At 39.9% G+C, this 25,310-nt stretch overlaps 2 protein-coding genes across 3 annotated transcripts in view; one reads left to right on the top strand and one right to left on the bottom strand.

Annotated features, from left to right (window-relative positions):
- LOC123514289 (E3 ubiquitin-protein ligase MYCBP2-like) overlaps window positions 1-25,310 on the top strand; it is a 299,710-nt gene that overhangs the window by 76,288 nt on the left and 198,112 nt on the right. Inside the window, 16 exon segments of the mRNA XM_045272098.1 lie at window positions 2,285-2,376; window positions 3,733-3,916; window positions 7,767-7,835; window positions 9,214-9,346; window positions 10,055-10,192; window positions 10,570-10,718; window positions 11,155-11,373; window positions 12,831-13,025; window positions 13,511-13,888; window positions 14,103-14,281; window positions 14,634-14,871; window positions 15,066-15,256; window positions 15,589-15,673; window positions 16,097-16,289; window positions 16,920-17,132; window positions 20,664-20,808. Of these exon segments, the coding sequence (XP_045128033.1) occupies window positions 2,285-2,376; window positions 3,733-3,916; window positions 7,767-7,835; window positions 9,214-9,346; window positions 10,055-10,192; window positions 10,570-10,718; window positions 11,155-11,373; window positions 12,831-13,025; window positions 13,511-13,888; window positions 14,103-14,281; window positions 14,634-14,871; window positions 15,066-15,256; window positions 15,589-15,673; window positions 16,097-16,289; window positions 16,920-17,132; window positions 20,664-20,808 (2,801 nt within the window).
- The window catches only part of LOC123514290, a 38,809-nt gene continuing 34,463 nt past the window's right edge, over window positions 20,965-25,310 (bottom strand). Inside the window, exon 12 of one of the 2 annotated variants that reach the window (XM_045272099.1) lies at window positions 20,965-21,996. In XM_045272099.1, coding sequence (XP_045128034.1) covers window positions 21,782-21,996 — 215 coding nt within the window. In that variant the 3' untranslated portion in view covers window positions 20,965-21,781. The remainder of the gene's footprint in view (window positions 21,997-25,310) is intronic. The other variant, XM_045272100.1, reaches the window with a different exon arrangement.

Here is a 25,310-nt window from a genome sequence, read left to right as displayed (position 1 = left end):
GTATGGGAGATTCTAGAAGATTCGAGGGGAAGAGAGAGTATCCAGCTCATAAATTAAAAGCCTTAACCCTTATAGCCCGTCAGGCACGATCATTGCTCTTACGTTAGAGCCCATCAGGCATGATTGTGGCGCTTTTCTGAAGCCACGCTCCTTTATGCCGCACAGTTTGTTTATGCTTGAGGCTATCTGTCATATATTGAGGGCTGTCATTGGCCCATTGTTTTCAAGATGGTGGACACTTAGCCAATCATGTATCAGCTTTTACAAGGATATGTTTGGGTTAGGGCGGCGAGCGTGAGGATGGTGAGAGCACTTATGTCAGTATGCTGTATTTTATCATTTTTTATGTATTTCTTGGTGAGATCTAAGATATACATGTATTTCCATGGATAAGTAAGCATTCAGAAACATATTATGATGCATGACAATATTGGAATCATTATTTTTATCTCTTTATTGGTTTAGATAAGAGTGTGTAGTGCTAACTTGATGGAGTGAGCTGAGGAGATGTGTTGACGTTTGTTTCTGACCGCGAAGAAGTTGAATTTTCATATAACAATTTGCTTATTTCCCTGATTTATTTCCCATAATGAATGCAGTATATCAAAGGAAAATTTCTTGGCTTATATAAGAGTGTGTGGTGCTGGCTTGATGGAGTCACATGAGGAGGATGTAGTGACGCTTGTTTCTGACCACAAGGTGAATTTTCATTATATTACATTTTGCTTACTTTTCTGCTTTATTTTCCTATCTTGTATAGTTATAGCATAATAGTAGTAGTACGTAGTATATATAGTAATAGTATGCAAAAAGTAAGAAATTAGGTGAAAATTTAATTTTTTTGGGTCATGGGAGGTGGTTTGGAACGAATTATAATTTCTTCTATAAGAATACATGTATTTTGATGCTTTGGAGTAAGGAGAAAATTTTGAATGGATTAAGTTCGTATTCCAAGGCACCACTGTACCATGCTTACAGACATATATGGGGTGGCTCATGCAAAACACTGCATTCATACTTACATCATAGATATCATTTAAGAAATAGTTCATTGGGTTCTATTTAATGGGCATTAAGGAATTTTATGTACAGTGGTACCTTGAGAAATGAGTTTAATTCATTCCACGACAGAGCTTGTACCTCAAAATGCTTGTATCTCGAAACAAGTTTTCTCATTGAAATGCAAGGAAATGCCATTAATCTGTTCCAGCTTCCCCAAAAGGGGCAGCCCCAATTTTTTTATTACATGTTTTTAGGTAAGACAGAGGTATTTATAGATAGTAATTATTGTATAGAAACATAATAAAACATAAAAAAAGAGAATATAATTAAATAAACTACTGTTATAAAGTATATTTATCATGGAGGAGTGCATTCCATGGGATGTTACCCTACCACATCCCCACCCTCACTTGCATCTGTCGATCAGCTGGAGTATACAAATATAGCCACCCACAGATGATTGACTGCTCTATTAATCACGGAAGAGCACGTTGACAACCTTGAAAATATTACTCATGGAATAAATGAAGTTTTAAGTAGGAGAGAGAGAGAGAGAGAGAGAGAGAGAGAGAGAGAGAGAGAGAGAGAGAGAGAGAGAGAGTGCGCACACTGCTGCCACTGCAGAGGTTTATTTACATTGTTCCCCCTCGGTGATAAGCATTGGAGGAGGAGGTAGACGGAGGTGAGGGAAATTTGTTTCGCCTTTTCAGTTATGTACATATGTATACTTTATTAATGCATGAAAATATATAAAATAAAAGCAAAAGTTTACTTAGTGTTCTTACCTTGGAGACGGACATTTTCAGCTAACGGTGGTAAATGGTGGAGAAGGAGGAGGATGGAAGAAAGGGATGCAGGCACCATTCACACGTATACATTAAACGTAAATTAAAACTGCACTTTGTTTAAACAAAGAAAAGGTCAGTAAATAGTATGAAAATGATGAAAGAACAATAACAATGCACGGGATCCGCAGGAAATACATAGATACTAGCTCAGCTGGGGCTGGACCAATGTGCCGAGCCGCCAACTAGTGGCAACATCCCCAAGCACGACTCATATCTCAAAATTTTGCTTATATCTCAAAACAAAAAAAAAATAGACCAAATTGTAACTCGTATCTCAAAAAACTCATATCTCAGGTAGCTTGTATATCAAAGTACCACTGTATTATTAAAATAATCTGTACTTTTTATTTAATAAATAACATCCCAATCATCTGTCTAGGAAAAAATTGCTGTAGGAGAAACTGACTCATGAGATGGGCTTGTTTGTGTTTCAGGCCAACAAGTGGTATGTGGCATGGGCGAGAGTGAGCGGCCCCAGCAGTGACTGTGGCTCCTCTGGCCAGAGCATGGTCACCACTGAGGAACAGTGAGTACCTGTGCTGGGGAAAGGACTGGCAGTTTCACCTTCAGCTTTTGTATTGTCAGATGTTACTTTGTCTGTGATGTGTTCAAAATGCTCTTAGATTGTCCAATGTTGGAATTTTTTTATTATAGTTAACTGTGGTTACCAGAGATCATTGAGTGTATGTGTTTAGAGAGAGGCAAAGGAGGAAACTATTTTAATCCCTTCAACACAATGACTTACATGATCATTTACCATCATCATTATTTCCAAAGAGAGAGAGAGAGAGAGAGAGAGAGAGAGAGAGAGAGAGAGAGAGAGAGAGAGAGAGAACTGCTTCTGAGTCAGGTATCTCTCCACTCCCACCCATCCCAGATACAGTGTCAGGGGCCATCTTTTGTTGCCCATTGTGAAGAAGTTAAAAGTATGGTGGAGACTCAATACTCGAACTTAATTAGTTCCAAATGGCTGTTTGAGTATCAAAAAAGTTTGACTATCGATACCTATAAATCAGGTAATTTGTTCTAATCTTAGCAAAAACCTCAAGTTTATTAAAATTGCAAGGTATCTTTTTTATAATTTTAATTTGTACATACTGTAAGTAATGGCTGGTGATGGATAACTTAGAAGAGGAGGGGGAGAAGGGTGGGGAGGAGGAGGGAAGTCATCAGAGGACCAGTCACCATCCATGAAAACGTCTTTGTAACTTTTCTCTTGGTGTGATTCCTGTGAATCCACTAGTGGAGGGCTGTGGCTCACTAACACTTGCACTCTCACAAGATTCTTTATTTTCACCATTAATAAGCCTCTTTGCTGCCATCATAAGTTTCTAAATTAAAAACTACCGACAGAACGCAGAAAAATTTTGTTTTTCTGAAGACTGCAGCTGGACTAGGGATGCACACTGGCATCTGGTATGCCGTTTTACCAATATTACTGGTAATACGGTATCAGAATGGGACAGTGGCAGCTGCGAGAAGAGAGATGACGTAACTTTGTATACAACCAAATGTTCGGCCGTTTGATTACCAGATATTCTTACCATTAATAAGCCTTTTGTGTTAATGTAAGTTTATAAATGAAAAACTACAGACAGAATGCGTGAAAATGTTATTCTGACGACCGTGGCAGCATGACTGGCAGAGGGAGGGGAGGGATAGGCCAGAAAGCCTTTGTTTGCAACCATGTTTGTGGGCATTTAACTATTAGGTATTTTTTTGAGTATTAAATTGAACTTTTCCGTTCGAGTATTGAGAAGTTCGACTATCTAGACGTTTGAGTATTGAGTGTCCACTGTATTTGTAACCATTAGCAAACATTTTTTACATGTCAGTTTTTTCCTTAGTTTAATCAAGTGCATTATTTAATTTACCTTTTCAGGGTAATTTTTTACTTCAAATCATCTAAGAAGTCCAACAATGGTACAGATGTCAATGCAGGACAGATTCCTCAGCTGCTGTACCGCATCAACACCCACGAGGGATCAGCACCACCCAAGCAGTTGCATGACAGTGTTGAGCCTGTGCCCATCCTCTCCAAGTCCTTCTACATGACTGTTCGCAATGTAAGTTATTGGAGCTGCCTTGCCACAAATACAGGATGGGTTTGTTTAGGTTTTTGTAGTTGGTGTCTCTGTTCTGTTTTAGTTTTGCTGTAATTTTGTGAGTCTGCTCATATATCCTTTATTTTTTGTGGTTTGTGTAGTGTTATTGCATCATTGGTGTAAAGGTTAGCTTGCGTGATGTAAGCAAAATTCTTATGGTCTGTAATCGCAATTGTACTAGTAATAATGAATTTATGCTTGATAAAGTTGGATTTTAAATGGAAGTAGGAAGGAATTGATTCTCAAATAGAAGGGTAGATGAATGGAGTAAATGTTAGATATGAAATGGAGATAGGAAGGGATTGATTCTCAAGTAGAGTGGTAAATGGAGTGAATAGACTCAGCTGAGTCTTTAGGAAGCTTTAAAAGATGAGATAAACTTACAAATGAAAATAGGTAGATATGTTTCATAATGACCTCCTGCAGCTTCCCTTGTTTCTTATATTCCTGTACGTGTGTAATAATAATAATAATAATAATAATAATAATAATAATAATAATAATAATAAATGGTTTATTTAAACATAAGCAACTCAGGAGCTGAAAATATATATTTTACAGGTAGAAATATCCTAATATTACATACTTAAAATTACATACTTAAAATTAAGCACAAGTACAGTGTTCACTAGTTGAGTATTTTGTCTATTGTAAGTATTGGACTGTTTTTGTATCTGTCTGTCCGGTGTTTGTGTGTGTGTGTGTGTGTGTGTGTGTGTGTGTGTGTGTGTGTGTGTGTATTTACCTAGTTGTATTTACCTAGTTGTAGTTTTACAGGGCCTGGGCTTTATGCTCGTGTGGTCCCGTCTCCATATCTACACTTATCCAATTTTTCTTTAAAACTATGTACACTCTTTGCTGATACCACTTCCTCACTCAAACTGTTCCAAGTCTCAACACATCTTTGCGGAAACTAAATTTTTAACATCTCTCAGACATCGTCCCTTCCTTAGTTTCTTACTATGCGATCTTGTGCTTCTAAAGTCATATTCTTCTCTCAGGATCAGTTTCTCATTATCCACTTCATCCATTCCGTTAATCAATTTATAAACTTGTATCAGATCCCTCTCTCTTCTCTGCTCCAAGGTTGGTAGATCCATTGCCTTTAGTCTCTCCTCATATGCCATCCCTTTAAATTCTGGAACCATTCTTGTAGCCATTTTTGTAGTCTCTAATTTTCTTATGTGTTTCTTTTATGGGAGTCCACACAACTCCTGCATATTCCAATCTAGGTCTTATTTTAGTACTTATCAATTTCTTCATCATTTCCTTGTCCATATAGTGAAATGCTACTCCAATATTCCTTAGCAAATTATACGTCTCTCTGAAAATTCTATCAATATGGCTAACTGGTTGATTATTTTCTTCCATTGTCACTCCCAAGTCCTTTTCCTTTTTTACTTTTTCTAGTTCTACTCCATCTCCCATCTTATAGATTCCCACTGGTCGTCTTTCACTTTTTCCCATTTCCATGACATGGCTTTTGTCCACATTGAATTCCATCTCCCATTTTTTGCTCCATTTCCAGATCTTGTTTAAGTCTTCCTGTAGTATTTCACAATCCTCTTTTTGTTTAATGACTCTGCACAGTTTCGCATCGTCCGCAAACAGATTTATGTAGCTGTTCACTCCCTCTGGCATGTCATTTATATATACGAGAAAAAGTATTGGCGCCAATACTGACCCCTGTGGCACTCCGCTGTCTACTGTTTTCCACTTGGACTTCATATCTTTAACTATCGTCCTTATTTCTCTTCCCATTAAGTAATTCTTCATCCATCTCAATGTGCTTCCTTTTAAGCCACCCTGTGTGTGTGTGTGTGTGTGTGTGTGTGTGTGTGTGTGTGTGTGTGTGTGTGTGTGTATTTACCTAGTTGTATTTACCTAGTTGTAGTTTTACAGGGCCTGGGCTTTATGCTCGTGTGGCCCCATCTCCATATCTACACTTATCCAATTTTACTTTAAAACTATGCACTCGTTGTTGACACCACTTCCTCACTCAAACTGTTCCAAGTCTCAACACATCTTTTGGAAACTATATTTTTAACATCTCTCAGACATCTTCCTTCTCAGTTTTTACTATGCGATCTTGTGCTTCTAATGTCATATTCTTCTCTCAGGATCAGTTTCTCATTATCCACTTGGTCCATTCCGTTAATCAATTTATAAACTTGTATCAGATCCCCTCTCTCTCTTTGTTCCAGGGTTGGTAGATCCATAGCCTTTAGTCTCTCCTCATATGTCATCCCTTTAAATTCTGGAACCATTCTTGTAGCCATTTTTTGTAGTCTCTCCAATTTCCTTATGTGTTTCTTTTTATGGGGGGTCCACACAACTCCTGCATATTCCAATCTAGGTCTTATTATAGTACTTATCAATTTCTTCATCATTTCTTTGTCCATGTAGTGAAATGCTAATCCAATATTCCTTAGCAAATTATATGTTTCTCTGAAAATTCTATCAATATGGCTTACTGGTTGATTGTTTTCTTCCATCGTCACTCCTAAGTCCTTTTCCTTTTTTACTTTCTCCAGTTCTACTCCATCTCCCATCTTATAGATTCCCACAGGTCGTCTTTCACTCTTTCCCATTTCCATGACATGGCTTTTGTTCACATTGAATTCCATTTCCCACATTTTACTCCATTCCCAGATCTTATTTAGGTCTTCTTGCAGTATTTCACAATCCTCCTTTTGCTTTATAACTCTGCACAGTTTCGTATCATCTGCAAACAGATTTATGTAGCTGTTCACTCCTTCTGGCATGTCATTAATATAAATGAGGAAAAGTATTGGTGCCAATACTGACCCCTGTGGCACTCCGCTTTCTACTGCTCTCCACTTGGACTTCATATCTTTAACTACTGTCCTTATTTCTCTCCCTCAAATAATTTTCTATCCATCTCAATGTGCTTCCTTTTAAGCCACCCTTCTCCTCTAACTTCCATAGTAATCTTGCATGTGGCACTTTGTCAAATGCCTTTTTTAAATCCAAATAAATACAGTCAACCCATCCCTCTCTCTTGTACTCTATCAACTATTCTAGAATAGAAACTCAATAAATTAGTTACACACGACCGTCTTTTTCTAAAACCAAATTGGCTATTTGATATTAATTTGTTGTCTTCAAGGAACTCGATCCATTGTTTCTTTATTATTCTTTCACACATCTTGCATATTACACTAGTTAGTGATACCGGTCTGTAATTTAAAGGTTCTTCCTTCCTTCTGCTCTTATATATGGGAACCACCTCAGCTCTTTTCCATTCTACTGTTCCATTTTCTATTGAGCATTTTATGATGTATATAGGACTTGCTAGTTCTTCCCTACATTCTTTCAGTATTCTGCCTGAGACTTCATCCGGTCCCATTGCCTTCTCTTCATCCAGTTCCTTCATTAACTCTTTTATTTCAAGCTTGGTTACTCTAATCTCTTTCATATAGACTGTCTCTCTATTACCCTGTGGCCTTTCAAATTTCGATTCCTTAGTAAAGACCTCCTGGAATTTATTATTTAATAGTTCTGCCATACTTTTTGGGTCTTCCACCATCCGGTTCTCTTCTTTAACCTTTCTATTGTTTCTTTTTGCCTAATTTTTCCATTTATGAATCTGTAGAACAATTTTGGTTGCTCCTTACATTTTTCGACAATGTCCTTTTCAAAGTTCTTTTCCTCTTCCTTCCTCACCTTAACATATTAATTTCTCGCTGCCTTGAAGTGTGTGTGTGTGTGTTTTTAGTGGGGTGGGAGAACTGTGACACCTTAACAAACGTCCTGAAATGATGTTGTTTTTTGTTTTTTTTTGTTCCAGGATGTTTTTCAGTCTCTACTTGACCTTCTTGGCTGGGCGTGGACCACCCTCAGGACCTGTGTTGGGGAGGTGAGGGGTAGAACAATATGTAGTACAATCTTAGTCTGTCAATCTGTATACCAGGCTGGCAATATCACACAAACTATCAAACACTCATACACACATCATTCATACTCTTAGAGTATAGCCACACTGCACATGATTCATTGGGAGGGTAGAGGGTAGTGGGATGGCTAGTGGATCAGAGGCAAGAACCAGTATATGTTTTGTACTGTGAGTGGCCATACTGGATGCGGATAGTGGGTTGCCTCCAAACCTGCTACCTGTGTCTGGTATGGCCACTCATCATAGGTAACATATATTGGTTCTTGTCTCTGACCCACTAGGCATTCCACTATCCTCCACCCTCCCACGGAACTGTATGCTGTGCATCCATACCCTAAGACTATCATAATAAAAATAATTTGCCTTTGAATTTATACACCATTCCAACAATTCCACACAGCATGGCTCAGTCAAAGCACCACACACTCATACATGTTATTCACACTCTCAGCCCTGTCAACCCCCGCTGAAAAGGAACAGTCTCGGCGAAAAGGAATAGTCTCATGGACCACTATATTGCACACTGATCTTGTGTTTTGTTGAAAATCATACTTGGCGAATCTCAGCTTGGCAAAATTCACTTTTGGTGGTAAGGTGGCCACAGACCACCAAGTGCACGCTTGGCTATTTGAATTCAAACTTGGCGGGCGCATGGTGAACCACACGGCTCCCTGGTGACGTTAGACCTCCCTCTAAACCTATCAGCGATTTTGTTTGTGCTACCCTCTGTTCTGCTAGCTTGGGGCAGAATTCTGGCGATTTTCTGCCAACATGGCCTCTACCAGTGCAACAGGTGGTACCGGTAAGGGTAAGGACAATGGTGGTGGCAGCAAGGATGAAAGTGGGCGAGGGAACCAGTGCAACAGGTGGTACCGGTAAGGGTAAGGACAATGGTGGTGGCAGCAAGGACAAAAGTGGGCGAGGGAAATGGGTGGAAAAGCGGGAGTTACAGCCTTTATATCATGTCTTATTAGCTTTATTTATTGTTTATTGGTCTGTTTTGTACATGTGTTCTAATATGTGAAGGCAAAATATTTTATATCAGCTTGAAAAATAGTTTTTAGAGTTCAAAAGAGGGACTTTGGCAATGACCAAAGACTGATTGAGGCATTTTTAGGCAATTTATATGGTATAAAGAACTTGTGCTTGGTGAAATTCGCATTTGGCAGTAGTTTCGCCAGACTAATTAATTCGTCAAGTATGGGGGCTTACTGTAGGATACTTTAATTGGAAATATAAACTTTCTTAGTTTTTATACCTCATGATATCAGAAAAATTACAATTTCACCTACTTCAAAACTGGTGTCTTATTAATGGATCATCCTGCCTGTGTTCCCCTCAGCATGTTAGTCACGTTACCAGTGGAGGGTCGAGTCCCACAGTGGCCATGCTGGACCTGCAGCGGCTGGTGTACATCTGCTGTGCCTGCCTGCGCCTCCTGAGGATCTACATCAATGAAGTCTACCCAAATTCAGGTTAGTTAGGAGCCTTTGTGGTTGTGGTACTGCTGAGTGGTGACCGGCTGTCTCTTGGTAATGTGTACTCTGACTTTTTGTCTTCCTTTGTTGTGTCTTTGGAGGACAGTCATCATATTTCTTTTGGCCCCTAGCTTATTGTATCTCATTATTCTTTCCTTATATTATATCTTAAGTTAATATATATCTCTGATTCTGCCTTTTCTTGTTGTGTCTTTGGAGTATATTCATGTTTTTATCATTCCTTGGCTTCTTGTGTCTATCTAATTTCTCTTATATTACATCTGCTCATTCTATACCTGATTTCCTTTGCCATATTATATATAGGTATTGTTAAAATTATCAATACAAATAATATCTCTCAAAAGCCAGAGTTCCCATGTCAGTTCTTAGCCTTGTGTGTCATGTATTACTTATTCCTTCTTTATTCTCTTCTGAACTACACCTGGATGATAAAACACTCAAGAATCATTAAGAATGTAACTAAACAGAAAGAAACTGTCATTGACATGACAGTTTCTTTCTGTTTTTCAGTAAATCACATATTAGATTCATCATGCCTTTTTATCATTGTATTTCATGTATTATATATTCCTTTAGCATTCTCTCCTAACTATATCTAGGTGATGAAACACTTAAGAATCACTAAGAACTATTCATTGACCTGATGGCTTCTCTCTGCTCATCATTTAATCATCCCTGCTTCAGTTCGGACAATTCGCAACAATGGGGAGAAGGGCTGCCTGGCTGAGAGTGTGGCTGATGTGAGGGGACTCCTGCGACAAATGCTCTCCGACCCCATTCCATCACTCTATTCCAGGAAGGGCAAGATGCGTAATGGTAAAGGTGAGATCGTTGTGTTGAAAAGACATTTCTATTCTTTCTGGAATAATAAAAAGGTAATAGGAGGTAAAGAACCTGACCTATTGGCTTCATGTCCCCTCCAGAAATTTGGCCTTAAGAAATATGATAGCATCTATTCTTTCTGGATCAATAAATGGGGAAATAATGAATGAAGAAGTTGACTTGTTGGATTTATGTTCTCTCCATTTGTGGCTTATTTGTATTGCTTCTGAATTGTTAAATATTAAATAATTGAATGAAAAGCTTGATGTATTAGGTCTGTTGTAATATACCACCATAGAAAATCTTCATTATTCTTCCTAGATCAGTAAGTAGGTAACTAACAGAACTTGGGCTTGTTGATTTCATGTTCCCTCCAGACTTTGGGCCACTAAGCAGGATGGTGGTGGTGGTACTGGATGAGTGCCATAAGACCTTCGTGTCATGTTTCCACGCCTTCTACCCCACTGGCCAGCTCAAGTGGTCATGTCTGTGTGACCTACTGCTCTCTCGCGACATCATTACTAAGGTCAGTCTAGTAGTTTGTCCCACACATCCCTTAGCTTCTTGGATTATCTTGCGAAGGATTATTTTTATTCCTGCACCCTTTGTATACGGTTATATATAGAACCCCTTTGCTCTTGTTATGTTCTTTTTTAGGATACAAATTTCTCACCAGAAAAGTAGAACAGACAAATGGTTAGTGAAGATCCTCCTCACCAAAAAATATAGAATAGACAAATTCAGTATTTTTTATGTTAGAAAACTTTGTCCTTTTGTCAACAAAAAAGCTGTAAAAAACACCCACTAAAGGTGCCAGTTTTTCAAAGAGTGGTCAAATTCTGTATTAAAAAGTAAAATAGATGAAAAATCAATATAGGTTCTCTTCACCAAAAAGAAAATAGACAACAGGTTAATGTTGAGAGCTCCCCTCACCTCATATTACTCACCCATTCTTGGTAAAGGAGGAAACGAGGGACAATGACCGGCTGTTGAGTGCTGTGCTGGCCTCACTATGCTCCCCAACTGTCAAGCTACGTGCCACCTGTCCCATCCTGACTGACCCAGACGCTGAGGTGACCCACCGGCCATCCCCGGCAGACAATGCTGCGCTGTCCACCCTGCAGCCTGGTGACCTGTACCGCTATCCCCTGCTGGTGGAGCACATGACCTATAAGATACATGTAAGCCTCTGCTCCTGCTGCCTGATGCTTTGTGCCAGCATGTACTATGTGTGAATAAGAGAGTGATGTGAGATAGCATAAGGCAGGAGGATGGCATTGATATTCCTCTGCCTTCTGTGTGGCTGTTACTGACTGGCTCCTGCAACTTTCTGCACTACTTAGTTCATCTAAGATTCTCTTATTCCTTATCTACTCTTACTGCATCTAGATAATATTTTTCTCAAACTGGTTCAGGTATTCTTATTGCACCATAGCTACATTTCAGGGAATTTCCTATGCCTGCTTGGTTAAAGCTCGCTGAGTGCTCTTTTTAAAATAGCAAGAGGTGTGAGCATGAGAGATTCAGAGAAGATGAATATAATTTCCTCTTTTATATATAGAAAAAGAAATCTGCAATACATTTCTATCTCAAATTTATTTACAATATGCTGGGATGCTGGGACAGGGATAGAGTTAAGTACAAGCAACCCCTGCTTAACGAATGGGTTACACTCCTAAGAAACCATTCGTTGTGTTAATTTTCGTTAAGCGAACCAAGTATAACAAGTTTGACCCCTGACTTGAACTTCCATTGAGAGTAAACAAAGCAAGAGTGCATCATAGTACAGTAAAAGGTTTAATGAAAGTAAAAATTATGAAGTTAAACATTTAAGTAGTTTAATTTATAATATACACTACTGTATGTATGTAAGTAACTTTATAATGTTGATGATCTTAAATTTATGAAGGGAGGAAGAGTGAAGCGGGAAAAATGCTAACTGGCAACCTGTGGAATGTAAACAAAGGACGTATCATTGTACCGCATACAAAACTTATCTACATTTCCACAAGGCTTTACATTTCTTTCATTGCAGAGTCATGAGTTCGGGTGTTTTTTTAGCTTGCAAGTAAGATATGGTCTCACCAGCCTTCTTAATAGAGTCTGCTGACTTGATAATAGTAGAGACAGTAGATGGAGTCAAGCCATGGTGGCAAGCAGTGCTATTAGTTTTCTCGCCTCTTGTGTCTGTGAATAATATTCAGCTTCACTTCGAGAGTAAAAGACTTCCTAGTCTTCTTGGCAACACTAGGCGACATTGCAGGGCTGGTTGCAAGGTGTTCACTGTTATTGTTCTGAACTAAGAGTGGGAAAGGGTATGGGAGTGAGTGGTGCACGTTTTGTTCATGAGAGGCGCTGGTGCATTCAAAAGCCTGTTGGCATGCGTGATACAGCGGGGCTTTCGAACTTGGAAAAAAATACCTGGATAAAAGTTTGTTAAAGCGAGTTTGGTGTTCGTTATACGTGCAGATGGTAGTAAAAGGAAACATTCGTTGTAGCGAAATTTCATTGTGTGAACCTTTGTTAAGTGGGGGTTGCCTGTATTATAAATTTTCCATACCTTAACCAATTCCTATCTTAAAGCTTCTGCAATGAAAGAGAGAGACAACAAATTATCTTTTTGTCTCTCCCATCCCAGCACACAGAGAATGGTGCAGGAGTAGTGTGGACATTCCGTGAAGTGCTGGACCGGCTGCTGGGTGTGGTGTGTGGCAGCGTACGTCAGGCACTACGTGGGGAACGGGTCGTCCCCCTGCCAGGCCTTGTCCATAACACCTGCCTCCTCCTGGCTGCCACGGTGGCCGAGCTCTCTGCCGAGACCAATGCTGCCGAGGTGTGTGAGATATTTGTGTATTTATTGAGTGGTTCTTTTTTTTTTTTTTTAGAATTGCTACAACAAATAGTGGGTTGAAGCTTAATGAAGTTCAGTTTGGAAAACAAATAGGAAGGAATTGGTTTTCAGTAGAGTGGTAGATGAATGGAATATGTCAACTCACTAATTAAGTCCTTAGCGATGAATGATAAAGAAGCTGTAAAAGACTACGCAAATTTGTGGATGGGGCTGACAGCTGGAAACAGGTGAGGCATGTTTCATTCAGGGTCTGCCATGTGTCTAGTGTTTTCCCTATGTTCTTATATTGTTATGAAATTACCATTTCTGGAGGATAATGTGAATAGTCTAATACATCAGGTCCATATGCTCCAATTAACACAAAATGTAGCTTAAGAGTTATATAGAAGTATGGAGGAGGAATATTTGATGGCTCTTTAATTTCCTTCAGAGTTCCGTCATAAGTTACACAAGCATATTGTTAACAGGATGAGCTGCCTGCAGGGGGCCGAGTGCTGCACATCACCCCACCCCGGTTCACTCGCACCTCCCAGAGTCGTACCTGGAACACAGGCAATGGCTCACCAGATGCCATATGCTTCTCAGTGGACCGACCAGGAATAGTGGTAGCTGGTGTGTGTGTGTTTGGTGGTGTAGGCACCTATGACTATGAAGTGGAGATCTTGGATGAGAGTGGTGGTGGTGGCGGGGGTGGTGGTGGTAGTGGTGGTGGTGGTGGTGGGCAGGACCCCTCACACACTTTGGAACGCTGGAATGTTATTGAGATGGCACGTGGAACCTTTGGGCCAGATGATTCTATAGCTGATATAGTGGAGATCAAGTTTGAGCGCCCCGTGACCATTAAGGTAAGGCCAGTCTGCATTGTTACTTAATATTTCTGAGTACTTATCTGTTTGTTGGTTGTATTTCACTTTAGGAGAGCCTGTGATTATCAAGGTGAGGGTAAGCTGTATCTATCTGTGTATCTTTGCAACCAAGAAAATATCTATCTCTGTACGAGGAGTGAAGTATGCCATCTGTCTTTGTGGTGTGATCAATGAAACATCTTTCTCTGTATAGGAAGGAGTGAAGTACGCCATCCGCCTGTGCAACCATGGCGGCCGCACCAGCAACGGGGACGGTGGGGTGCCCTCCGTCAAGGGTCCTGATGGCACCACTTTCACCTTCTCTGCCTGCAGCCTCTCAGTCAATGGCACCAACCACATCCGGGGCCAGATACCTCACATCATGTATTACAGGTTGGGCTTACTGTGTGTGACATCACCTTTCTGTGGCTTCCATCTCTCAACTATTTCTTTTATTCCTTTTTTTTTTTTTTTTTTGTCATGGGTCTCATGTTTTTTAATAATTTCTATGATTTGGTTTAATTTCATGAGTCTAGTATTCTTTTAATCTTTTCTTGCATATCTGTAATTGGTTCCCATGAGTGTACTACATATTTATCTAATCATCTTTTCATTTCCGTAATCTGTACCCATGTCATGAGTCTATTTATTATTTTTTTTCTATAATTCATCTTTATGAACACAGCACTTGACTTTGCTGAGTGTAAAAAACAGCAGTGATAGATGAACAATTCACACTTCACAGCATGCCCCAGGACCCTGAGAGCCAGCGCAGCACCAGGGAAATTGCAGAACAGCAGGCACGAAAGTCAGCCCTCACCATGGCCGGCAGCATTGTGCGGGTGGCCACGGAGCTCATGATCATGGGCCTTGGGGTGGGGGATGAGTCTGCCATTGAGGTCCTGGGCACGGCTCCTCTCATCACTATGCTGCTTCCTCTTGTGCTTTCACACATTGGCCCCGTTGCTACCTCAGATCCCAGGGTGTGTATGGACCTTTATTGCACTGTAGCCTGTCTTTAGTGCCTCTGATTTTTATTAATGCCATAGATTTCCTTGTATTAGTGCAGAAACAGGCAGGGGTATGTAGAGTTTAGTCAATTTTGTGAAATATAAACTAATATATAATTTGTACACTCATGATTAACCTTACCACAACTTTTCCTGTATTGGTGCAGAGTGCTGTGTCAGTGTTAGGTCTGATCCAGGAGATCCTCCCACATGTGGCTGCTCTCAACAACCTCAGTCTAGTCACCCAGCAGACAGCCATCCCGGAGACCATGGAGGACTGCCACACCACCACCAGCCACCATTACGCCTGGGTGGAGAGTGATCACCCATACCGCCCTGCTGCTGTTGCCAATTTTAGGTCAGTCCCATATTTCATATCACGCTCCTTAATACTCATGAACTTTCAGCTTCACTTTGGTTTTGATCAATATATATAGTTTCATATTTTTATGTAATATCTATTTATTCATATATTTATTTATTCACATATTTTTTCTGAGCAAAGAAAGATTTTCTTTAAGGATGCTCTATTCGCAATGTTAAAAGCGACATAGACTAACCAAGATATGTTCTGAGAGATTTGTTTTGTATTGACTTGTTATCTTGGATATTTTTACAATTATCATACCAATGTTGCTCTCTTCTGGATACTTGTTTAGTTATCATACTAATGTTGCTCTCTTCCACCAGAGTGACCTTCCCATCCAGTGTTCAGTGGATGACCCTTGAGTTTGACCCTCAATGTGGCACAGCCCAGCCAGAGGACTCATTGCAGGTGTGTTGAGCTGCTGTTGCTGCCACCTTTTGTTTTGTTTCCTCACATGCTCTGCCCTGCTCTATAACTGTAATGCAGCTTAAAACGTTTTTTTATTTTTATTTTTTTCTCTAAGATAATGCCTTGAATATGTTGTTTATATTATTGTATTATTGCATATGGTTTTAATTGTCTTTTTTCATGATTCTTGTGCAAATGTCTTGACATAAGTATAAATTATGTCTAGAATTTTTGGTCTCAATATTGGAAGGATTATCAAGAAAGTGCAGGTTTCAACATCAGATTGGCACACCATACATCAATATACTTCTTTCTAGGTATACTCCTGTAAAGAATTACTGCCTCATTTATAGGGAGAGTTTCTGTCAAGAGATATTTTTATTATTTGTATTCCTAAGATGATATTGTTCTTTCCACTCTTAGATCTACATCCCAAGCCTGAGCATGAAAGAAATGAGTGGTCTGATGCCTGGAGGAGCAGGAGGATCCCCAGAAGGACAAGAGCGCACTGCCCAGATATCCCAGGGGCAGGAGGGAGCCCCACCCCCCTACTGGGCTGTGCTCAACAAATTTTCTGGCACACAGAACTGGCCACACCAGACCATTGTCCTGCCAGGTACCATCTCTCAGGAATGACATGATTGGTTCACCTAATTCAGTAATGCAGATAAAGTAAAATCCCGAAGATAATAGAAAACTCAGAAAGAATCTCAGCTTGTGCATGAATTTATAACAAATAGGAAGTGAAAATATGCCTGATATTCAACAAACGTTCACAGGAAATGTAGTGTACAAAGAGGAAATACAAAATAAGAAAAATTGGAAATAGGATAAAGTTCAAAGAAAACATATGGTCAGTGTCTTTGACACACCTCATCACCGTTCATGACTCATCCTATGATAACTGGTCTGTCCTTGTGACTAGTTATGTACTCCTGCTATACCTGAGAATGAAAGGACTGTAGCCAGTAAGGTAGAGAGAGAGCTTCAAGAGTAGTTTCAATGGAGGTTTCAGGACATCCACAATTTTGGATGATTCTTTTTGACCTTTCTTTTAAAACTGGCATCTTAGCAGGCCATTTTTTTTATTCTTTTTATTGGTCTTTTGATCTTTTTAGAGATTAGCATCTTTTTTGTTGTCTCAGATTGATATCTCAGCAGGCTTTTGTATATTCTTTTGTTCTCCCTTTTACATAACAAAAATTAGTATTTCTGAATCATTCTAATTCCCTTTCACTCATAACAGGGCATGAGGTTGTATTTTCACTGGAGACAGCATCAGACTATGTGAAGGACGAACGGGCTAACACATATGGGTTCCGAGTGTTGCTGGTGGGGTATGAGTGGCCACCATCCCCTGCAGACTCTATCCGCCACTTGGAGAAGGAACTGTCGTACCTTGGTGGCCTCTGTGCTGCCTCCCTCATCAAGAAGGACCTCTGTCTTCCTCCCATAACAGGTCAATAATTCTGCTTTAGTCTCTACTCTGCTTTGTATTTTTGTGAAGGACATCTAAAAACTCTATTTAGAAATTACTTCAGCTGAGAATTCCAGTACTGCATTTTTGGAGTTAATGAATACATTTTTATATATTTCTTCACTCCAAATGGATGCACCCTCATGTTCTTCCAGTAAAAATCCAGTGTACTCTTTCTCATCAAGTCCATCATAATATTTTATCTTCTGAGGAAATGGGGACAGAGTAAAGGCAGCATCACACTAGCACATTTTCATCAACTTTGCCCTTCTACAATTTCTTGAAGGTGCTCCCATCATACACTTACAGCTATTCATCTGCACTTCTATTGACAGTAAACAAACATGGCTCCAGGTTCTCTCTCTCTCTCTCTCTCTCTCTCTCTCTCTCTCTCTCTCTCTCTCTCTCTCTCTCTCTCTCTCTCTCTCTCTCTCTCTCTCTCTCTCTCTCTCTCTCTCTCTCTCTCTCTCTCTCTCTCTCTCTCTCTCTCTCTCTCTCTCTCTCTCTCAAGGGCTTCTGTGGGGTCCTTATGAAGATCACCAAGGACCCCACAGAAGCCCTTAAAACTAAACTTAACAAGATCATCGTGAAAAACAATTCTACTAGCAAGGCAGTCAAGTTTAACAAGCTCTCCGGCGACTACAACATGGGTTACTGCTACGGGAATATCAAAACCCACAAGCCTGGCAACAAACTTTGCCCAATTATCTCGCAAATCCCTACACCAACCTATGATATCGCCAAACGATTGTGTGCACTCCTCACCCCCTACATACCTTCAACGTTTTCCGTGCAGTCAGCCACAGATTTCCTCGACATAATCAAGAGTAGTAACAGCAAAGGAGTCATCGCTTTGTTGGACATTGAATCCTTGTTTACGAATGTCCCAGTGGACCGCACCATCGACCTCATTATTCAGCGCGTGTACTACAATGACTCCACCCCTGTGCTTGACATACCCGAAGCAGTACTACATGATTTACTTGAATGCTGCATGAAAGAAGCGCCGTTCACCTGCCCCCGAGGAAACAAGTTCTGCCAGATTGATGGGGTCACCATGGGATCACCCCTTGGTGTTCTACTAGCTAACTTTTTTATGGGTAGCATAGAAGACGAAGTCTTCAAAGAAACAGAAAAACCAGACATCTACTGCCGCTACATAGACGACATCTTCATCAAGACAACGAACCAAGCCAAGATAGAACAAATCAGACATCGTTTGCAGTAAGCCTCCGGCCTTAACTTCATCGTAGAAAACAGTGTAGACAGCTCCATGCCCTTTCTCGACATACTCGTGAAGCAGACCGATGAGTCCTTCAACACAGAAGTCTACGTTAAGGCCACAAACCCCGGACACTGCCGTAACGGTAAAAGTGAATGCCCGCAATGAAACAAAGACTCCACCATCAGTGCATACATAAGACGAGCTCTTACACACTGCAGCACCTGGAGTCAAGTTCATCAAGAAATAGAGAGATCTACCCAGGTACTAATCAACAACGGACAAAGGGAGAATGACATCATCCGCCAAACGAAGAAAATTTTGAATAAATGGTACAACGCCAACGCCACCACCGCGGAAGACAACGACATCGTCCTCTTCTACCGGGCCTTCTACTCATCGGTGCACAAAGAAGAAGAACGAATAATGACAAGAATCGTCAAGAACAACGTTAAGCCAACTGATCCTTGAGGAAAAGTAAAATTACAAATATACTACAAGAATGAGAAATCCAGCCATCTCCTCCTCAAGAACAGCCCAAACACCAAGAGACGTATATAGGTGAATCTATATATATCGTATATAGGTTCACCTGCAAACAAGGAAACTGTGAAGTCCTTCCCACAACCTATATTGACAAGACTACTACAAAACTTTCTCGGCGACTAATACTACACTTAACTGCTGGAGCCCCAAAGAACTGCTTGCAACAAGAACACAACATCACCATCACCAGGAAAGAATTAGAGGACAACACTGACATCATCAACAGCTCCCCAGACGAAAAGAGATTGTCCATCCTAGAAGCCCTCCACATAAAAGAAAAGAACCCGAGGTTGAACATACAAGCAGTAGACCTACAAGCATTGTCGAGCATGAGAAGATCAAGGCAACCCAGCTCTGCAGCTACACCAAGAGACAATGCACCAAGCAAACCAGCCAATCAGCGGCGCCGTAGCCCACACCTTACCGCTGCTGAAGCTGGCAGGTGGGTATAAGAGGAACGCAGACACACGGCGAGTCACTTCCACTCCAGACATGTCTGAGGAAACACCAACCCATCAGCTACTGAGGAAGGGTCAAGAGATCCGAAATCCAGATATAGCAGACATGGATACCTATGGTGAAGCCATCACGCCCCTTGAGAAAAAGAATAAGACTCTTTTAAGGTGTAGAGAAAATATCTTAAAGAAAATCATTAATGCCAAATTGGCTATCACCTTTAATGAAATATGCCTGAGAGAGAATCTCCTGCCCACATATACTTTATATATATATATATATATATATATATATATATATATATATATATATATATATATATATATATATATATATATATATATATATATATCCATCCAGCTGCTGCTTGTTTACCTTTCCTGCCCAGCATGGCAGTATCTTAGCTTACCCATAGAAGTAACATTGCACCAGAAATGTATAATTGGCAACTCACACTGGCAAGCCACTGTCCCAGTCAGCCTCAATTCTTCATAAGTGTAGATTTGTGACAACCAAACTGTTCCTGTTCTTGTAAATTGTAGATGAACAAAATAAGTTAAAATGGTATCCAGCTTGCAGGAATAGAGAAATGAGACCTTCCAAAAATGTAGACAACTATTGAATCATGCCAGCCACTCTATGCTGTTATGTATCCACAAGTCAAATATACGAGTACTATGTAAAATTCAACAATTCCATATTTACTTTACTTAAAATTTATTTGTTCTAATTTGTATTTTAAAACACAAAAGGTTTTATTTACTGTATCTTCATATAATAAACATGATTTTTCATTTGACAACAAATGTTGACAACAACTCACTCCATGAAGATAATTACTTCCATTTGACAATACTTATGGTAAAAGATGATGGAAAGAGGCAAAAGTTGATGAAAATCAGAATTGACAGGAATTGTGTTAGTGTGATGACTCTCTCTAATATTTGCATCTTTTGAAACATGCACCAGATCTACTTTTTTCCTAATAAAAATTATTCAGCTGTAAGACACAAGGTTACTGTTGTTTGCATAATCCAGTAGCTCATAATTAAGAGCTTTAGTTGAAATACAGTATTGCTTTCCCTCACATTTGAAAACAAGGATAGGATATGTATACCGATCAGTAAGTGAGAGCATCAGTTCTTTCTCATTCTCTTAGGCAGTACTATTTTGCACATTTTCTCCACCTTAAATCTACAAATCACTATTTTATTTTCTTCCATGCTTTACCTGATGTACTTTATCTAAACAGATTAAATTTTCATGTGAACATGTCTCTCTTTATTCAGGTGATGATCTAGATGATGACCTTGATCTGGTGGAAGAGTTGGCCCTGCAGGTGTATCGGGCTCACCCCACACTGCTCTCCCGGGGGTTCGCTCTTTCACATCCACCAACCATACACCAGACGCTGGATGGGGTCATTCCCTTCAGGTATGACCCACTAGTCCTATGCAATGCCTCACATTTTTTTGCTGATGATTTTGATATCAACAATTCCTTAGAATGGTAGAATCTGTTCACTGCATGCTGTAACTAATAAGCTAACTCATCTGATAAGACTGGAAAAGTAAACCATGCAGTACATACTCATATTACTACTGTTTATTCTTCTTCCTGTCTGAAGTAGTGCACAAAAAAAAAAATGTGGCAGCAGTAGGCTTTCTTACAGAAAAAAATTAAGTGATTAGCTTTGCCTATCCATTTATCTGTAGTATGCCAGGCCAGCAAATCCACATGTGGTGGTCCAAAGCACCACACAATATTCACACCCTTTGTCCCATTATTCTTGGTGGAACTACCACACTACATGCCAGGAACTTCAGCATGGTGTAGCAGGCCACATACATGAACAGCATACACTATCTTTGTAGTTAATGTCTTGAAAGTAGGTTGAAATGTGACTTGAGTGTGTTAGCAATGGTTGAAATAATATTAAGTTAAAGTTCAAGCATCACCATTCATTTTGATGTGAGCATGAAAGGAGAGAAAAAAGGGAAAGGAAAGAAAATTAGTTCTGAGGGAAATGGGATTAGCATCATATTGCCCTCATGTATTTTGTGTTTGTTTATCAAGCCTTATTTTTTCCCCATCATACATCCTCTTCACATGTCAGCAAAGTGCAGTAGTATTTTGTACAAGTGATCATTTTCCAACATGTAGTGTGGCACCAGAGGATGATTTACATGTGGAAATCCTCAAGCAAAATTGCAAACATCTAACCAATCCAAATGCAACAGACCTCATAATACACACCTTACCAGGCTCTTCATTTTTATCTTTGGCATGCCTTTGTGGAGGGTGCCATGAGGGCAGGGGAATGCTTCATGGATATAGCCTTCCACTAAGTAAGCCAAGGCATCAGTCATGGGGAGTCATAAATAGTTACCGTCAACACACACATATGTTATGACTTGCTCGTGGGCATAACTGGACATGACTGCCGAGTTGAAGGAGATGGAGTCCTCTTGATATCTTTGGTTTTGTCACTGTCTTTCTCCTCCTTGTTGATCTCTGCATCATCCAGGTCATTTATTTCCTGAGCCTTGTCAAAAACAACGTGTATTTCAACCTCTTGATAGGTCCGATTCTCGGGCTGCACTGCCAGCCATGCGCTAGGAGCTGCAAGAGGAAGGCATCATAGTGCAAAACTTAAGGCAGAAATGCAACTTATAAAACTCGAAATATGGTACGGAATACACCAGAGACAAAAATTTGTTGGTTTTGTCTGTTGTTTGTTATATGGATAATATAACTTACTAGCATTAGAGAAACTTGAATATTTTGTATATGGATTAGTAAATTAATATGTACCTAATATCTCTTTTTGATACAAGTGACATAAAGTTGAGGGAAACATGGTGCCCTGATCAGTTGTTTTGGAGTGGTGGGAGTAACTCTTGGCATACTTGAGGTATCTCAGCTTGTCATTTTTTTGTCTATTTATTTATTTATTTATTTTTTATAAGTACATAAGAAAAGAAGGAAGCTGCAAGAGGCCACCAGGCTTACGCATGGCAGTCCCTGTGTGTTCAAAGCTACCTAAATCCATCTTTCATCCCCATCCATGAACTTACCAAATCTTTTAAAGCTCCCAATTGACTCAGCCCTGACTACTGAGACCGTTCCACTCATCAACCACTCTGTTTGAAAGCCAGTTTCTTCCCATTTCTCTCCTAAACCTGAATTTTTCAAGATTAAACCCATTATTTCTGGTTCTGTCCCCACCACTGATCCCCAGAACTTCGTTCATGTCCCCTCTGTTAAAATCTTTATACCACTTGAATACTTCAATCAGGTCTCCTCTTAACCTATGTCTCTCTAAGGAATGCAGATTGAGTTTTTTTTCAGTCTCACTGCATAGGGAATATCCCTTATTCCCTGTTTCTTTTTGATCATCCTCCTTTGCACTGACTCCAACAGAGCTATATCCTTCCTATAATGTGGGGACCAGAATAATGTACCGCATAGTCAAGATGTGGCCTGACCAGCGCCAAGTATAATTTTAGTATTAGTTCAGGACTTCTGCTTTTAACACTTCTAAAAATTAATCCCAATACTCTATTTACCTTATTCCTGGCTTCAATACATTGCTTCCTTGTACCGAGATTGGAGCTAACTATGACTCCTAAATCTTTCTCATACTTGGAATTTCCTATTGCCTAGTTATTTATCATTTACCTATTGCTTGAATTATCTCTATCTACACTCGGTACCCTACACTTGTTGATATTGAACTATATAGTTCAATTCCTTAACTCTCCCTCCATTTATTTCACTTTTCACCCTCATACACTCACTCAAAAAATTATCAGTGCATGGTATGATTAACCATAATGTGATATTGACCATATTACTGTATTTAGAGTATGTAGCCATGATGAAAAGATTCAGTATATGAGTTCTTCCATAATAATCCAAAATGTGTGGAATGAGATTATCAAAATGTATCTCTACATATCAGTGCTGACATCTTTACACTCTCTGTTCCCAATACTTATTGTTACTTGTCTCATTGTTTAACCTTAAGTATTTATTTTTTTTTTATGAAAGGAAGAAAGCCAGCCAAGGGCAAAAAAAAGAAAAAGATTAAAAAAAGAAAAGGCCCACTTGAGTGTTGGCTCTCTACAAAGAGAAAAACGTCAGCCAAAATTAGGGAGCAAATGTCTCGATACCTCCCTCTTAAAAGAAGACAAGTCGTAGGAAGTCGGAAATACAGATGCAGGGAGGGAGTTCCAGAGTTTACCAATGATAGGTATGAATGACTGAGAGTAATGGTTAACTCTTGCATTAGAGAGTTGGACAGAATAGGGATGAGAGGAAGAAGAAAGCCTTGTGCAGCGAGGCCGCAGGAAGAGGGGAGGCATGCAGTTAGCAAGATCAGTAGAACAGTTAGCATGAAAATAGCAATAAAAGATAGAAAGAGATGCAACATTTCGGCAGTGAGAAAGAGGCTGAAGACAGTTAGTCAGAGGAGGGGAGTTGATGAGACGAAAAGCTTTTGATTCCACCCTATCTAGTAAAACTGTGACTGGAAGCTCCCCAAACATGCGAAGAGTACTCTATACAGGGGCAGATAAGGTCCTTATATAGAGTAAGCAGTTGGAAGGGCGAGAAAAACTGGAGATGCCTCAGAATGCCTAACTTCATAGAAGCTGTTTTAGCAAGAGATGAGATGTGAAGTTTCCAGTTAAGATTATGAGCAAAGGACAGACCGAGGATATTCATTGTGGAAGAGGAGACAGTTGAGTGTCATTGAAGAAGAGGGGATAGTTGTCTGGAAGGTTGTGTCGAGTTGATAGATGGAGGAATTGAGTTTTTGAGGCATTGAAAACTACTAGATTTTCTCTGCCCCAATCGGAAATCTTAGAAAGATCGAAAGTCAGGCGTTCTGTGGCGTCCCTGCATGATCTGTTGACTTCCTGAAGGGTTGGTTGTCTCTGAAAGGACATGGAAAGATATAGGGTGGTATCATCAGCATAGGAGTGGATAGGGCAAGAAGTTTAGTTAAAAAGGTCATTAATGAATAATAGAAAGAGTGGGTGACAGGACAGAACCCTGAGGAACTCCACTTCATTAATACCTCGAGACACGAATGCCCCAACATACAATTTTTTTTATATACAACGAAAAATTTCATTTAATTTACGCCTCAAAATACGATGATATTTTTAAGATACGAATAGCCATCTGTAGGTGGCACAGCAATCGCTCAGCTACCTGCATCCACCTGAACATTCAGCCCGCGTTGTGTATCGTTGTTCATCCTTTGTGCATGTATGTGTCTGTGCTCCTTGGCAGTGTGTATTTTTTCTTAAGTTTTGTGAGCTCATGGGTACCAAAAGTTTGGTGAGAAACACACAAAATAGCCTGTATTCACATACTGATTACACTTGGAAATTCAATAAATGAGTGACTACAAATGGTGTTCTGGCCACAAGCAACTCTTCCTCTTTGCAATGCAAAAAACCAGAAGTTTCTAGATGCTATAGTTACCAAGTTACCAAAGCATCCCAGGTTTAATGAGGTGGTATCATCGATGGACGTAGCCTTGCGTCCGATCAGATTCAGCGGCCTTGGCTAGAGCGATAAAAAACCGGTCCCTTGTATCTCTCTCTCTCTCTCTCTCTCTCTCTCTCTCTCTCTCTCTCTCTCTCTCTCTCTCTCTCTCTCTCTCTCTCTCTCTCTCTCTCTCTCTCTCTCCTGTTCTGATACCACTCTCATTCAAAAATTGTCTCCCTGCAACATGGTGGTGTAGAAATAAGGTGCGTGGGAGAGGTGGCAGAATTGGACACTGTGAAATCACTGTTGCTCACAACATCCATCATGGGAGTTGGTGACACAGTGACGTATAGCATATGTTTACTCCTGATGAGTGTTGCCAGCTCACAAGCAAAAAAAAACAGAAGAAAATAGCCAAAATCTAGCCATAAAAA

Source organism: Portunus trituberculatus, chromosome 37 (genome assembly GCF_017591435.1).
Source record: "Portunus trituberculatus isolate SZX2019 chromosome 37, ASM1759143v1, whole genome shotgun sequence".
Classification (NCBI taxonomy): Eukaryota; Metazoa; Arthropoda; class Malacostraca; order Decapoda; family Portunidae; genus Portunus; species Portunus trituberculatus.
The sequence above is the reverse complement of the archived record's forward strand: the minus strand, read 5'-3'. Positions and strand labels throughout refer to the sequence as shown.